Here is a 17105-nt window from a genome sequence, read left to right on the forward strand (position 1 = left end):
CAGGAATATATTACGGTATTATGGACTCAGAGCTAGTTTCAGCAATAAAAATTTTACAGGCAGTCAAGAGATTTCAGAATTATTTTCAAGGGTGTTCACTGGAAAATGAAGTTATTCAGAGCCACAACTATTGATTAAGCTAGAAAATTTCATGCCCATTGTAAGTACATGATTTAAGGAGAAAACAGGTGGATAAAGAAAATATGTAATCAACCTATGACATCAAATGAAAATTTTAGAACAAATGTTCATAATGTGTCACTTTTGCAGACGCTTAACCCTTCCAAGGGGCTTTCAAACCCAGCGCTGTGGCTTCAAGGGTGGCCTGACTGTTCATGGAAACTTGTTATACAAACTGGAATGAGCCTGGTTTTACTGAGATGCTGTTGTGAGCTAGGATATAAACAAGGCCTGATAGGAAATTTTGGATCTCAAAGAAAAGCTGAGAAGTTTGGCTCAAAAAATGGGACAGATTGAAACCATTTTTACCAAAGGAATATGAAACAGTTAAAGGAAATTGACTCAGACAAGACTCATATCATTTTGAAAAGCTAGACATGAAGCACACGTGTTCAGTTCTTGTTATAACCGACTGAGTGTGGTGCTGTAATGCGCAAACACGTACCAGGCTGATAAAGTATTTCCCTGGGCTTTAAACTGGTGATGACACTGTCTCATACTGAGCTGCATATGGAAGAGATTTTCTCCTTTAAAAATTGTGTCAGAGCCAGTGGGAGAAATAGACCTACCAAAGGGCATTTGGAGTTTCATGCTTGGGAAGAACATACACTGTAAATATTGAAACGTCTCCTATGATTAAGGTGTTATGCAAAAAAAAAAAAAAAAAAAAAAACCTTGAGGAAGTTAGCAATTTAGTATACTTTCTATATTCCATTTACCAAAGAGGAATTTTGCCAAACTAATTTATAGTATTCAACCATGGTAGCTAAGTAGATTAAGTGTTACATCTGGGTTTCCCATGACTGGGTTGCTGTATAAAAACACAGGCACAGATATTTCTAGAATGCATGCTTTTCTTGGGCAGCATTTCAAAACTAGTTTATCGGTATTTTCAAATGATTAATAATGGGAGACTCTATGGATGGGGAGCCCTTGATCATCCAAATCAAGGGTTACTGACTCATAAGTCTATGGGAGGGCTTCCCTGATGGCGCAGTGGTTGAGAATCCGCCTGCCAATGCAGGGGACACGGGTTCAAGCCCTGGTCCGGGAAGATGCCGCGGAGCAACTAAGCCCGTGCACCACAACTACTGAGCCTGTGCTCTAGAGCCCGCGAGCCACACCTACTGAGCCCACGTGCTACAACTACTGAAGCCCGTATGCCTAGAGCCCATGCTCCGCAACAAGAGAAGCCACAGCAATGAGAAGCCCCCACACTGCAACAAAGAGTAGCCCCGGCTCGCTGCAACTAAAGAAAGCCCGCGCACAGCAACGAAGACCCAACGCAGCCAAAAATAAATAAATAAATAAATATATTAAAAAAAAAAAAAAGTCTGTGGGAGCCAGGCAGGTAATTAATGTATGAAGGGCACAGACCAAAGAGTGGTGGGGACTGTGACAAACTAAGGAGAGAATACATCAAGCAAAGGAGCAGCCATCACTCAGTTCCGACCAGTTGCTGCCATGTGGCAATGGAAGCCCGGGGTGACAGAGCTTCTGATTATTCAAAAAACCTTAGAAACCCAGCTCTTTGTGTATAATATCCAGATTTTTATATGAAATCTCCTGAAATGTAAATGTTGGCAACCAGTTATTTTATTCATAATAGCTTATTATTATTACAGAGGAAGTACACGTGCATTGTATAAAAACGGAAAATGTAGGCCAACAACAACAGAACATATTCCCACCACTCAGAGAGCACCACTGTTAACAACTTAGTGCATATCCTTTCAGATCTTTTTATTCATAAATATATAGACATTTTAAAAGCAAAATGATTATGGTTTTGGAACTGGTATTTTATTAATGATTTTGACCTTTCCATTTCAGTAAATTTTCACCCCATCTAATCCCCTGTCCATATTAAAACATTTCCAGTTGACCACAAACATCTTTTGTAGCAATTTGTTTAAACTAACAGGGAACCCAGGACCATGCATTGTATTATTATTGTATACCTTAAGTCTCTTTCATAGCAGTTTTGGCTTAAAAAAAAAAAATCATACTGACTTGCTGAAGAGAGCTGGCCAGTTGCCCTGCAGAATGCTTCACCTCCTAGATTTGTCCAGTTGCTTCCTCCTAGTGTCCATTAGTTTGTTTCTCTATCCCCAATATTTCCTGTAAACTGTAAGTTATATCTAATACTTCTTTTGGGGTAGGGAGCAGCTAGAATATATGCTAGGTCAGGTTATGTATTTGTCTCATACCAGAACTAGCCTACTGGTAAGTGATACCAAGACTGTTTCCAGGAAGTGAGTGATGACAGTCTGATCCCTCCAATATAGTTACATTTTTGTCCTCAAGTTTGTAAACTGACAGTGTTACTTGGCGCTGTATGGATGTGCAGTTGTCTACCAATCATTTCACCTATGGTGTTTAACACCAATTAATAATCTTTGCTAGGATCAATAGTTTTATTAAAGTTCACAAAATGCCATTTTTCCAATTCTGTCATTCTTTCTACATTTATTAGCTGGCATTTTTTCCTTCTTCAACTAGGGTTCAAGTTAATACTATAAAAAATAACTCCCAGTGGGCCAAACTCAATGCATTTGGGGACAGGATTTAGCCAGTGGGCTGCCGCCTTCTGATCTACACTCTAAGCCAGACCGTTTCATCACTGTCACCTGTACCCTGCGCATTAGGTCTCATTGTAACACTCAATTTCTTTGCATTTGTTGACATGTTGCTTGTAATCTTCTCACCGCATTTTACGTGTGTATTTATCTCCCTGGCTGGACTGTGACTTTCTCAAGGATGGGGACTCCCCTGCAGTATATTTCCTTTGTTTCCCCTAATGTGCTCTTAAAGGTACTTTGGTGATTGCTAATCCTAATTAACAAAAAAGCACTAATAAGAACCAAAAGTTTTCATTATTATCTCTCGTGTTCCCTGGCTTTCCCGCTAAAACTTGCCCTAATTATCTGTCATAGTGAAGCACTTGTCTCATTTACAGTTTACTTATGCCCTGGGAGTCCCTGGGTGGGGGTAGTGGGGAGGGAAGAGGGGAAATAAGCTCTTTATTAGTCTTCAGAAGTTGGAAAGTCATTTTCCAGCTGTGTGACCTTGGGTAAGTCCCATCATCACTCAGAGTTTCCATTTCTTCATTCAGTAAAATGAGGTGACAGCGATATCTCTAAACGCACACCTCGCTTGGCTCTAACTCTCTAGGATACAAGCCTAACCAGTACCTTTTAGTAGATTTCCTCCTAACCCATCTCCCCCTGCTCCCTTCACATGGGTCAACACTATCCTTTCTAAGAGGAGAGTAGCTGAAATAATACCCACAGTGGACAGAATTTGCCTCTGATGACTTCCCGACCATCACAGTTAGACCGGTCTAATCCATATGTCCCAGGAACAGTCTGCTCCGATTTCCAAGGTCAAACCTTAGGACCTCCTTCCCAACGAGGGCCAAGCGTGGACGACAGGGTCCTCCACAAGCAATTGACACAGCAGAGGCCCAGCCTTAGGTCTTCCTTGCTGCAAGGGAGGAGAGAATGGAGAGGATTGAGATTGGTTGGACCCTTGTCCTTCTTGTGGAGTCTTGCCTTTAGGATTCTGAATGCCCCTAGGCCAGCTCTGGGGTATGGGTCCTTCTAAAAAAAGAAATAAAAAGAAATAAAAATGCTTCAACTCACTGCTTCTTCCCAATCCTTTTCTCGCAGTCGTTAGTCTCTTTTTATTCCCCCCTTCTTATTCCCTTCCATCTAGGTACAGTCTCAGGGACCTCATCCAAATGGCTTTCTGTGCCCTGAAACAGCTTTCTCTTATGTCCTCCTTGACTGAGGATGGTCTCCAGCCTGATTATAAATGGAGTCTTACCATTTCTGTGGCCTTGAGAGCTCCAGGTGGAAGGGGAAGCAGTCAAGTCTCTAAGAAGTAAGGCAGAGAACCCGCACCAGCCGGCTTATTCACAAGCCCCATTCTGGCCTGTAGCAAACAGGGCTGGCCAGAGCAAATAGCTCAAGTCTGCTGTGAAAGCCTGACCCCTGTCCGTGACTCTCATCTAAAGAGACACAAAATGGATCCATAATTCTTCCATTTCCCCTTTTGCTGTCTCCGGCCTATTGGCTGTTGATGAAAATCAGGTGGCAAATTGGCCAAACAAGATCCACCTGTTGCTGTATCCTTGGCAGCATCCCATGAATCTTTCAATACCAACAGGAAATAGTAAATAGAACTGCTAAGGATGAACAATCTCCCCATGAACAGGAAGGAAAACTCTTGAGATGTGGGGTACACTTGGAACTTGCCAGTGATGCCGTGTGACAGCTGGGGCTACTCCTATGCCATGGCCTGCCTTCCCTGGGCCCGTCTTCATCAGATATTAGCACTTGTTTTTCCTCAGGAAGGAGGGAGAAAGTAGCCCTAGTGGCAAGGACAGAGTCTTGGGGACCCCTCAGGGTGAGGACAGACGAGCACAGACCTAGAAAGGAATCAGCTAGTCAGTGGCAGAGGGAGGCCAAAACCACTGTAAGAAACAAAGGGTCAGAGTGACAGAGTGGACAAGACCCCCGAGAGTAAAACAACTGAAGGGATGGATGTAAGGCTACACGTGCTTGTCTGCATTTCCCAGACCTGGAGCAGCCTGGTGAGAAATTTTCCCAGTCACAGAGCCTTTGTATTCACTTATTTAATAACAATAGTTCAGAAGAAGCAATCCCAGCTGTAGAACACGTAATTTTGTTTCAGAACATTACCCTGCCAAAAAAAAAAAAAGTGCATTTCCCCCACTCTGGCACTCCACGGTGTGAATCTGATCTCTTACCTTCACTCAGAGGCCTCTTTTATGCAATTCCCAGGTTGGCTGGCAAAGTCATCTTAGAATCATCCCTAAATGTGGAATTTCTGTTCTCAAGAGTCATTTCCAATATGAAACTCTAAGTGGTGGAGAATAAAGACTAAGGATCAAAGGTTATCAGATTAATTTGCCTAAAACCAATTCACCTAGGGACAGTTTCAAATAAGTATTTATCAAATCTGCAGCATTTCAAAAAGTTTGGCAGATTCACCCTTTTTTTCATTGCTGTTGTCTGTACACCTTTGTTAGTCAACTGAGCGTGCCACATGCCTGTTTATTTGTTGAGACGATATTGGCTTTTTTTTTTTTTTTTTTTTTTTTTTTTTTTTTTTTTTTGCGGTACGCAGGCCTCTCTCACTGTTGTGGCCTCTCCCGTTGCGGAGCACAGGCTCAGCGGCCATGGCTCACGGGCCCAGCCGCTCCGCGGCATGTGGGATCTTCCCGGACCGGGGCACGAACCCGTGTCCCCTGCATCGGCAAGCGGAATCTCAACCACTGCGCCACCAGGGAAGCCCGATATTGGCCTTTTAACAGCAGGAATGTAGTAGACAGACCAAGGCATCAAAATCATATTGAGCTCTGTTAGTTTTCAAAGCATCTAATTTGGAAAAGAATATTGGATTAAGAAACACAAAAAATGATACACAAAATGTCTGTACCAATTCTATTTATTGCTGGAAACTTTAAAAAAAGTTTGAAAAGTAGGTAACAGAAAAAGATATCCATAAAGGCAGGAAGCAATCTCGTCATTTACAAAGTGCTGCAAATTTGATAAATTTATGCTGCTGATAAACTCAGGGGTACTCTTCGATGAAAAGATGTAATGCCTTGAAATACCCAAGCGTGACAAAAACGAACAGAACAACTAGATGGCTATAAAAATACCCAAAAGGGAACTCAGCTTTTGGCAAACTGGTCATCAAGTGAACTTTAAGTAAACAAGTTTTTAGTGGATTGGTTTTAAGAGATCTAGCCAAACTGATCAGAACCAAGTGAAAGTGTTTTGCTTCTCTGGCTCCTGGAACCTCAAGAGTTTGGGAGGTGTGGTGGAAATAACTTTGGTTTCCTCTGAGAGGCAGCAGGTCTGGAGAGCTGAACTACTACTAATGAACCAAGTGTAAGAGTCCCCTGACGAGAGAGAGAGAGAGAGAGAGAGAGAGAGAGAGAGAGTGTGTGCCCGTGTGTGCACACAAACGTATACTAGAGATACAGACTAGAATCAGACCTTTAGAAACTACTGGAACCTGCCTGTGTGTGCCTGTTATGTGCTACAGCACAGGCTGCACACCTGGAAAGGCCAGTCACCCACATCACGGCAACTGGAGGGCTCCTCCTCCACAATCCATTTGGAATGTCTTGATCTTTGGGTCTCTGGCCCTTGGGGCCCTCCCTAGAGGACTCTTCTGCCAGGGCTACAGAGTGCCTTCCTTTTCTTGGCTGGCCTCAGAGGGGCCCACTGGCCAGAGGAATTTGTCAATGGTGGTGACGGCAGTGGCAGTGACTGCATCTCAGATATACTGGGTTGGCCAAAAAGTTCGTTTGATGTTTTCCATGAGATGGCTCTAGTAGCGCTTAGTTGTCTTTAACTTCATTTGAAACAATTTTGTTAGATTGTATTGTGACAGCTATCACATCAGTGTGCATTTAAAAAAAAACTTATGAAAATTGGTGTATTTTTGTGTAGCCATTTTAATATTGAAGATAGAAGAAAAAAGGAACATTTTCGGCATATTATGCTTTATTATTTCAAGGAAGATAAAAACACAACTGAAACGCAAAAAAAGATTTTTGCAGTGTATGGAGAAGGTGCTGTGACTGATCGAACGTGTGAAAAGTGGTTTGCGAAGTTTCATGCTGGAGATCTCTCGTTGGATGAAGCTCCGCGGTTGGGTAGACCAGTTGGTTGATAGCAATCAAATCAAGACATTAACTGAGAACAATCAACGAGGGAGACAGCTGACATCCTCAAAATATCCAGATCAAGCGCTGAAAATCATTTGTACCAGCTTGGTTATGTTCATCGCTTTGATGTTTGGGTTCCACCTAAGTTAAGCGAAAAAAAAAATGTTCTTGAACATAGTTCTGCATGCGATTCTCCACTGAAATGTAACGAAAACGTTCCGTTTTTGAAACAAATTGTGACGGGTGATGAAAAGTGGGTACTGTACAATAATAACGTGGAATGGAAGAGATCGTGGGGCAAGCAAAATGAACACCACCAACCACACCAAAGGCCGATCTTCATCCAAAGAAGGTGATGTTGTGTATATGGTGGGATTGGAAGGGAGTCCTTTACTGCGAGCTCCTTCCAGAAAACCAAATGATAAGTTCCAACAAGCACTGCTCCCAATTAGACCAACTGAAAGCAGCACTCGATGAAAAGCATCCGGAATTAGTCAACAGAAAATGCATAATTGTCCATCAGGATAACGCAAGACCGCGTGTTTCTTTGATGACCTGGCAAAAACTGTTACAGCTTGGCTGGGAAGTTCTGATTCATCCGCTGTATTCACCAGACAACGCACCTTCAGATTTCCATTCATTTCGGTCTTTACAAAATTCTCTTAATGGAAAAAATTTCAATTCCCTGGAAGACTGTAAAAGGCACCTGGAACAGTTCTTTGCTCAAAAGTTTTGGGAAGATGGAATTATGAAGTTGCCTGAAAAATGGTAGAAGGTAGTGGAACAAAACAGTGATTACACTGTCCAATAAAGTTCTTGGTGAAAATGAAAAATGTGTCTTTTATTTTTACTTAAAAACCGAAGGAACTTTTTGGCCGACCCAATAATTGGCAGGGGGCTGTCGGGCATTGAGCCGCTGCATGTGACAGCCGTGGCAGAGCAAGTGCCCATCCAGAGGGAAGCAGCAGCAGCCTTCCTCGTCACTCAGCTGCATCCGGCAGTCCTAGGGAAGAAGGACACCTAGTTTACCTCAGCCCAGGAACCAGGGACATCGTGGAAGTCGGCCCTGCTGGGCACTAGACTCCCAGTGACTGGGGAAAAGGGGGCGGGGTTGGAGGGGGATGAACTCCCAGAAGAGAAACCTGAGAAAATACCTCAGCTGGACGCCAGGTGTCGCTGCTACAGCAGAAATAATGAGACAGGCTCCCATTTCCAGCTGTTACCAGGAGTCCCTAGTTTTGGGAGTCTTGACTCTGGGGAAGCCAGATTTAGAAAGGACTAAACGACCACACCCAGAGAGAGTGGCTGAAGGACGCGAAAGAGACTGGAGATGGGTCAGAGCACCTTCCTGGTTTCCCGTATCCTAGACCTCTCCTACAGACTGTGGCAGTTCTAGGACTTCACTCCCCCAGCCCCCTTCTAGCTCTCCTCTGGGAGCCCAGGCGCCCAACACTCACCTCGCAGTGGTAGCACTCAAAGTGATAATCTCGGTCCATGGATATCACCCTCACAATGTCCTCACAGCCCTGAAATAATGCACACCCCCATGGGCATGAGAGCAGCGCGATAACCCCAACTCTCCCCTCCCCCACCAGCCCCCCTTCCAACGGGAAGATCATACAAGAGGCCTCCAGAGCCTCTCTGCCACAGTCTGCAGCTTTGAGGTGGCCTCTGCAAACCCTGCGGGAACTTTCCCCCTCTCCTTCGTTGGCCTCCAGGAAGGCATGTTCCCTCGTGGAGCCTCCCCTCTGTCCAGGGGCTCAGGCCTTACAGAGGGAAAGGAAAGAGGCAGGCTGCATCAATAAAGTAAGCTAAGCCGGGGACGAGGAGACCCAACGGGGCCTGGTTCCTTGTGGGCTTTTGGCTTCTCTCCCTTGGCACACACGGCGGCGTAAATCATTTCTGACCCCTTCCTACCAGCCCTGAGGATTCTTCCCACCTTTTTCCAGCCCCTACATCTGGGGGCTGGTGACCTTGACTTCAGAGAAAGTCTCCTTCTCTGGACTGGGAGAAAAGAGATGGAGCCTGGGTCCAGCAAGGCTGTCAGACAAGTCCAGGCCCGGATGCTGGGGTCAGGGTGATGACCCAGAGAGCAGAGTCACACGGGAATCTTCGCGGAGTACATTCCTCAGCACCACTGCCTCCCAGGGGAGGCCAGGCGGCATGTCCCCAGTCCCTCCCCAGAGGCAGCAGCACTGGCTGCCCTGCAGGAGAACACAGACATACTGACCTCTGAGGGGAGGATGGGTTGGCCACAGGCCGCACACTTAGGAGCGTAATTCCTGAAAGACAAAGGACAGAGGGGAGCTGAGGCGGGGGAATCCCTGAGCCCAGGTCCACACCACACCCCGGGCGGGGGACTCACTTGTGGTAGTCGGTGACACAGTACACCTGGTTGGAGAAGTCCACAGTGAAGGGGATGCCGTCCAGGCACTTGTTGCAAACGATGCATCGGAAGCAGCCTGGGTGATAGGACTTTCCCATTGCCTGGAGGATCTGGCTCGTGGGGCGGGAGGAGAATCAGTCTCTGCTCTCCAGCTACCGACTGACGTTCCCTGCCGCTCCCACTAACCTCATCTGAGCCCCTGCTCTCGTCCTAGAACAATGCTGTGTAATCTGGGAGGACCAAGGAGTCTTAAAATGGAGGCAGAAACCCTGAAAAAGGTCTTAGGGAGCATCCAGACCAGTGTTTCTCAGACTTGGCTGCATATCAGGGTCACCCAGGGAGGTTTTTAAGCCCATCAATGCCTGGGTCCCACCCAGAAGTATTCACCACAGTCTCTGGTGATGACCCAGCATTGGTATTTTCTTTACTTCTTCCCAGGTGACCTGCTAGGCTGCCAGGGCTGTGAACCACTGACTCAACCCAACTCCTCCTTACAGAAAAGAAAACTGAGCTTCAACTGGTCCCAGCCAGTAGCAGAAAGGGGATTAAGCCTCAGGACCCCACACTCCTGGCTCAGGTGGAGGGCCGGGCTGTGCCTGCAGAGTTAGGGAGTTAGAGATCACGGGAGCCTGGGGTGGCAGGCGGAGGAGTCCAGACTTGATCCCATAGGCAAAGAGAAGCCACTGTAAACAGTGGTTCTGGGGAAGAATGGGACGCAAGTAGTTGCTGATAGGGTTCCTCCCCCCACCTTTTCTCAGTATCCATTTAGTTCCTGATTCCACCCCTCGGCCCCTCAGCCTCACAGTCTCAGCTGAAGACACTGTGCTTACCTTCTCCAAAATCAAGTGACCACAGACACAGCATTTCTCAGCTGCCTCCTGAAACCCTGAAAACTAGGAGGAGAAGACCAAGGGAGGATGTTACGGGCCGAGAATGACCAGATGGGTGGAACCCCAGTGGGCCACAGAGAAAGGGGTGGGAGCCAATTCCAGGCCCAGGGGACCCCTCACTCACCAGATAATCTTCCTCACAGTACACAGAGCCGTTGACGCTGTAGAAAGCCTTGCAGCGCAAAGTTCGCCCTAGAAGCAGTAGACAAGGGGCTGGAGCCTCTCCCAGAGTCCAGGCACAGGGCGTCCCCGCCACGGGGTAACTGCTCTTCGGTGTTTCATGATGCGTTTAAATCTGGATTTCAGAGCTTGTCCTCCTAACTGCTGTCTGTCCCGTCTCCCCACACAGATACCCCATCTGATGCAATTCCAATTTGTTTGGTCTCACTCCTGCCAATCCCCACTCCTTCGCTTGCTATTTCTCCAGCTCCTGCCCCCCTCAACAGTTTTCTGTGACCCTGCTTTAAAGCGGTGCCGCCTTCTCCAGTGCCTGTGCTTGCTCGGGGAGCCACCTGGGAAAGCAAAGCCAACCACAGGCTGGGGGACAAGGTCAAGGGGCTCTGAACACGGGGCCCTACAATGCGCTCAGAGACCATCACACTGTCATGGACTTTGCCCTCTGGGACCTTTCGACCCAGGAGCTCCTGCACAGCTCTCCTATCCTCCTAGCCCTGTCTGTCTCCCAGGGATAGGCTCCATGGAGGTCAGGACATACTGGGACTACTGTTGGGGACAAAGTGCTTTGTTTGAGAGCAAAGTTGGTCCCCTTTCCTGCTGCACTAGGCTGCTTCCCCAAGCTTAGAGGGACCCAGAGTCGCCGGGGTCAGAAGCAGCCCAGGATCTTCTGCAAGCAGACAAGGCAGGACTGCTCCCCATGAAACCAACACCCAGGAACTGCTCCAGGGTGTCTAAATTATCAGGGATGAGGAGGAATGAGACAAGGGTGGAGAATGGGCAAGTTTCCCACCTCTGCCCTCTTCTCATCAAAATCTCCACTGCCAGCTCTGTCCAGTGGTTTAGAAAAGTTGACTTAGAAACTTATGAGACACAAGGGAGTAGAGAGAGGGAGAGAGACATTCCCAGAAGAGGCTCTATAAACAGAAGGACAAACAGATAGATGAATCTAAAGGGAGCCAGGCAGGGGATGGGAGTGGCTGGAGTCAGACAGGCAGAGATAGGAAATTAAAGGTCCAGCAAAGGAATCAGAGTGGGTAAGCAGGGGGGGCCGGGTAATGAGGGAGGTGAGGGAAAGGCTGGGGAGTTGAGGCCGCTGGGAGCACCCCCTGCTCCTGGCGGGCCTCCTGAGCTAACAGCAGCGGGCATTCCTGGAGCGTGATGTCATCAGCTTGGCATGGCCCGGTGGCCTGCACTCCAGCGAGGTGGCTGAACTCTGACCAGCCGAGAGAAAACCCCCCTCTCCACTCCCCCACAGCTCCCCGCTCCCTCAGCCCACCCCACCCTTCCCACATTCCAGTCTTTCACTGTCGCCCCAGGCAACTCAAGTCGGCTGCCCAAGACCAAGCCCCTCCAAGGAGAGGCCTGAGGGCTGGGAGGGAGTCCAGGCTGGGCAAGCAGGAAGGCAGAAGAAAGAGGGAGGAATAGAGCGGAGGAAAGAGGCTCAGCAGAGGGAGGGCTGACCTCAGCAAGGGGCGCCAACATGGGGGCGGGCGGGAGAGAGCCAGGTAGAGCACAGAGAAGGGAAGCAAGAGAGAAGGTGGGGGCCAGACCAGCAAATGGAGCGGCACAAGCCCTGCTTTCCCTAGGCACTTGTGAGTGTGTATGTGCGGGGAGTGCTTGAGGCCTCAGGCCCTGGTCCACAAGGTCTGGGGGCTGCACTCACCACAGGAGCAGCAGACAAAGCACTGGGTGTGGTAGAGGCTGTCCAGGGCCTGGCAGGCGTTGCTCTGCCCATAGATGCCTTTGTTGCACTTGATACAGGTGCCTGAGAGGAGAGAAGAAGTTGTCAGCATCATGGCGCACTCCCCCAGCTCAAAACCAGGGATTCCTCATCTTTCCTGATGGCAAAGGACCACCAGTCACAGCCTCCTTTTGACGGGCTCCCTTTTGGGAAGAGAGAGTTAATGGGATGCAGCAAGGTTTTGGCTGGGCAGACTTATTCTTGTTTTCTGATTAATCAACAGACATTTTCTGAACATCTATTTAGTGCCTCGCAACAATATTGTGCCCAATACTGTGGAAAATTGGAGAAACTCAAAGATATGGTCCCTGGACTTCAGATGCTTGGTTCCCGTTGGGGAGAAAAGACTAATCAGGCAAGATATGATCCCCGTTGCACTGTGTGGGACAGTCAGAGATGTGAGTCCATAAGGGCCCAGCAGCAGACTGGAAAAAACTTCCTAGTGAAAGCACGCCAGGTGCAGAAAGCCTCTCCAGGACCTCGGCTTCTCCATCTGTCAAATGAACTGCCATTCGGCTACAGAAGGGCTTCTTTTTTTTGCCCCTCCCACTGCGGAGCACAGGCTCCGGACGCGCAGGCCCAGCGGCCATGGCTCATGGGCCCAGCCGCTCAGTGGCACATGGGATCTTCCCAGACCGGGGCACGAACCCGTGTCCCCTGCATCGGCAGGCGGACTCTCAACCACTGCGCCACCAGGGAAGCCCCAGAATGACTTCTGCTCTGTACCTCTAGGCTTCCAAAGATGGAAGGAAGGATCTGGCTCAGCAGAGGGCCCTGTGCAGAGGGGACCATGTGAGTGTGACTCCTCTGGGGAGGTGGCTGCTGAGAATGCAGGGTGTGTTCCAAGGATTGAGGGTTGCAGAGGAAGGGGGGAAGGGAGGCAGAACCCCTCATGTTTCCCTGTCATCTTCTATCATAGGAGGAACAGAGCCAAACTGCTCTTCCCTGACATCTCCTCTAAAATACATAACACCTGGCTCTGGCAACCCCCTTTCCTGGGTGTGTTCTTCCCTCCTTCCACTCCCCAATTCCAGGCCCATGAGTGAGGGCTAGGGCCTGTCTTTGGGGAACAGATCCCAACGGGCCCGCCTCACCCCGCCCCACCTCTCCCCCCTCGGCACACTGCCACACTCCTTGCCTGTTGGGGCCCATCCAGTCTTTGCCCAGGGGCTTGGGAGCCCGTGCAGCAGCTGCAGCGACTGATGGGCCCAGGCCTGTCCTGCTCCCACCCTCTGGCAGCTGGGCAAGGCTGTAGCCAAGGAAGAGGGCCCCTACTAGGGGCAGGAGTAGGAGGGTACAGTCAGGCTGGGGGTTCTGTCAGAGGAGGCAAACTGACCCCTAGGGAGAGAAGCAGCCCTCCCCCTCACCGGGGTCCAAGGCTTCCCCAGGGGAGGGGAGCTCTGCCCCAAGATTGCCATGCCAGGGGGCCCTGTCAGAGCCATTTCTTTGGGAAGCCTTGGACATTACGGGAAGACAAGAGCCAACTGCTCAGGCATGTCCGCCTCACCTCCTCTAACCCAGCATATCCACTTCTAGGTTCTTCCTGCCATATTACTGCACTCTCTCCCAGCTCCTTTCTTCCTTCTGGTTCTGATGGCTTAGCCGAGGAGACTTCTCTCCACCCATCAACCACTTCTCCCCAGCCTCAAAAGGAAACTGCTAAAAGGATCCTGTCACATAGTCTCCCGTGACCAAAGCATCATCTGCTCTGGGTTTTCCTCTCTCAGGTGGGGGCGGGGTGGGGGGGAAATGGGGGAAGGTTGGAGTTGAACTAGCCTGCAGCCCTGCTACCTCTGAACCTCCTCCCTTACCTTCCTTCCCTGGCTGGGTTCCTCTCTCTATCTACATTTCTAGCCACAGTGTTCTAGAGCATGGGGTCTGGGGCAGGAACATGGATGGTGAGAAAGGTAAGATGCTGGGAACACTGAAGAGGCTCACAGACCTAGGAGCAGGCCCTCCACTTCGTTCTGTACTTCCTATCACAATCAGATTAGCATTATTTTATACAGTGAAGTGGTGCCTGTGGGTCTTGACTAAAAGATCGTTCAAGACACCAATATCCCCCCCCACAATAGCCGAGACATATAATCAATTAACACTTCCTGAAGGTAACTGCGTCCGGGAGAGAGGCGGCGACCAGGTTTCTTTAGCAGCAGTAAATAAGGGGCTACTTCGTGCCTGGATTCTGAGCAGGTTATGGCCAGAACTGAAGCCCGGGTTATTTCTGGCAGTATACACGGTCGCCATCCATCCAGGGGTGGTGATGTCCCGGTGGTCAAGGCTTCTGCCCTGACTTCCGGAGGATGGGGAAAACAGAAGCTGACACCACCGGGTATCGGCTTAAATGCCCACCCACGCACGGAGCCAGCAGGACCGGGGCCAGACGGCAGTAGGGTCTCTGCTTTCCGTCCCAGGGCTTTCTTCCTCCCCCCGGGCTCCTTTCCCCGACCGCGGCCACACCACAGCTCCGCGCGTGTTAGGAAGCAGCTCCCCCACTCCCTACACCCCACCTCAGCCCAGTGCCGCGCGGCCGGCCCCGCCCGCGGGCACCTGGAGCGCCCGGGCAGGAGCCGGCACGCACGCGGCCCACCCGCCCCGCCCCCCCACCCGCGCATTCCCCAAATTCCTGCGGGCGGAGCCTGGGCCCGGCTGGGGGCGCGGCGCGCAGGAGCCTGCAGGGGCAACGCCGCCGAGGGGGGAGCAAGATGGGGGGGTGCTCTCCCAGCCCCACTTGGTTCCCCTCAACAAGGCCTCCTACCGCGAAAAACCCAGGCTCTAAAGCTGAGGAACTGGGATTCACGAGATCATCAGGGAGGTTGAATTTAGCAGGAATAAGGTGCCCGTGGTCCATTTGAAACCCAGTGGGAAGGGGAAATTCCTCTTGCCTCTTTCCTAGCCCCGCGTCTCTGCCGCCGACTTCCCAGCGCCCGCCGTCGGGGCAGTGGGGAACCGAATGCGGTGACGGGTCTCTTCCCGTCCCTAACCACTTCTCTCACTCACCAAAGTAGTCCTCTCTGGACTCCGGTTCCCGCATCTGGGCCCGGGCGGCCTCTGGAACGAACGCACCTGGCGGCTCCTCGAGACCTGACGGCTCAATGCCCGAGGGTTCTCCGCGGGCGCCGGCTTCTCGCCCACCTGTGCCCACCGTCAGGCGCAGCAACGCTGTTAGTTCATCTTGGTATCGGGCGCCCGCGGCGCAGTCCCCATAGCCAGTCACCGAGTGTCGTCCGGGTTGTGCCCCTCGTCTCTCCAAGGGCCCTGCCGCTCCCACTCCGGCCCCGGCTAGAGCTCCCGGGCTGCCCAGGGCTGGGGGATACGAGTGGCGGCTTTCCTGGCAGCCGAACCCCGCGGGCCGATGAGCGCACAGTCGGTCCAGGGCAGCGTGGAGCTCGGGGTAGGCGGACGGCACCCCTCCAGAGGAATAGCCCGCCGGAACCCCGGCCAGAGGTGGGCCAAACAGGCATGGCCCGGCGGGCAGGGGGCTGCCGTGGCGCTGGTCGTAGCCCATGCTGATGCCGCTGGTACGGTTGCTGCAGGGTCGGCTACCTCCGGCTCCACCAGCCCCCGCCCCATCCAGCAGCAGACTGCCCCGGGGGCTGGACGGCTTGCTCGCGTCGCTGGCTGAGCTACTGGCGAAACTGGAGCGGGGGCTTAGGGCTGGGGCCGTCTCCAGCCGAAAGTCGGGGGGCAATGACTGAGGTAGAGGCAAGGCCCGGGTGGGAGGCGGCCCCCCGGGAAAGGAGCCTTCGTAGCGCGGCGCCTCAAAGGAGCCGCGAGGGTTCCGCTCAGCGTCCAGGGGGCCTTGCTCCCGGGCTGGCTCCAACGGCTCATCCCCAGGTCCCCCAGTAGCTCCACGGGGCCCTGATTTCCTAGGTCCCCCCAACCCACTCAGGCGCCCCTTGCCCGGCCCGGGGGTCCCATCAGACCCAGACCTGCTAGATTCACCCTTTCTGCGGCCGAACTTGGCGCTGCCGGAGTCCGAGAGTCTTAACTTCTCCAGCAGGCGACTGGCTTTCTCCCCTAACCGCTCCATGCCCTCGGGCCTGGGGCCTCCAGCCCCCTCCCCGCCCGGCACCCTGCAGCGTCTCGGCGGCCGCTTCTCTTTCCCTGCGGCCGGACTTCGCTTCCCCAGGGGCACAGGATAGGCACAGGGGTTTAGCGGGCGCCCCGGATGCCCGGCGCCAAGAATCCCGCAGCATCCCCCAGCGAGAGGGGTTGCGTCCCCCCGCGCATCAGGGGTTAAGCGGGGCTAGAAGTGCCTACGGCCGCGGCTGTCCGGTCCGCAGGTCTATCTGTTCACGCGTCGACTCGCCCGGCAGCCCCACTCTCCCAGGCCCCCGCCCCCCTAGCTCACACACTCAGCACCGACCCAACTTCTCTCCCAAACTTTTGTCTGCCTGGCCGGATCTACTTTCCTGGAGGGGCGGAGCGCCGTGTGCGAGACGAACGGGGGTGTCGGCGCAGGAATCTGGTGCGACGGAAAGGGGGGGGTGGCGGGTGTCGGTGCGAAGTGTCCTGGAGCTGGAGATCCGCCGACTGGTGGCGAAAGGAGGGCGAGGGGCAGTTTGGACAGTTGCTACTACATCACTCAAGAATTGGGACATGAAAAAGTGGGGGAGGGGGAGGGGAACTCTTTGTTTGCAGTTGGAATGCGCGGAGGGGCACGGTGGAATGTCGCGGTTCAGAAGGACGACGCGAGGCATGTTCTGCGCAAACACCGTGACTTTGTTCCTAGTGTGGGGACTGTGGGAGAGATGAGAAGGGACTGATACAGAAGTAGTGAGACAGGGAGAGAGAAGAAAGGTAGATACATAAAGAGGTTCAGAGACGCATAAGAGCCCAGAAAGGCGAGGAAGCCCTTATAGAGAGGTGGTGGAAGACAGGTATGGAAAGAAAGGAGAGCCGGACCAAATGGGATCGTGGGTGGTGCGGAAACGGAAGGCTGAACAGACCAAGAGAAAGACAAATTTGTTCAGGTCCAGAGAGAATGAGAGACAAACAGATAAGCTGCAATAAAAAGAC

General features: G+C 51.5%; 1 protein-coding gene across 1 annotated transcript; it reads right to left on the bottom strand.

Moving 5' to 3' along the window:
• Nucleotides 1-5637: 5637 nt before the first annotated feature.
• AJUBA (ajuba LIM protein) lies at nucleotides 5638-16542 on the bottom strand. The gene is made up of 8 exons (XM_032623876.1): nucleotides 15084-16542; nucleotides 12006-12107; nucleotides 10290-10357; nucleotides 10106-10168; nucleotides 9255-9385; nucleotides 9120-9171; nucleotides 8347-8415; nucleotides 5638-7892 (listed from the first exon to the last, which is right to left on the bottom strand). Exons 1-8 carry the CDS (start codon nucleotides 16114-16116, stop codon nucleotides 7737-7739), a joined length of 1674 nt encoding a protein of 557 aa, XP_032479767.1. The 5' UTR covers nucleotides 16117-16542; the 3' UTR covers nucleotides 5638-7736.
• Nucleotides 16543-17105: the final 563 nt, after the last annotated feature.

This window comes from Phocoena sinus, chromosome 2, assembly GCF_008692025.1.
Source record: "Phocoena sinus isolate mPhoSin1 chromosome 2, mPhoSin1.pri, whole genome shotgun sequence".
Classification (NCBI taxonomy): Eukaryota; Metazoa; Chordata; class Mammalia; order Artiodactyla; family Phocoenidae; genus Phocoena; species Phocoena sinus.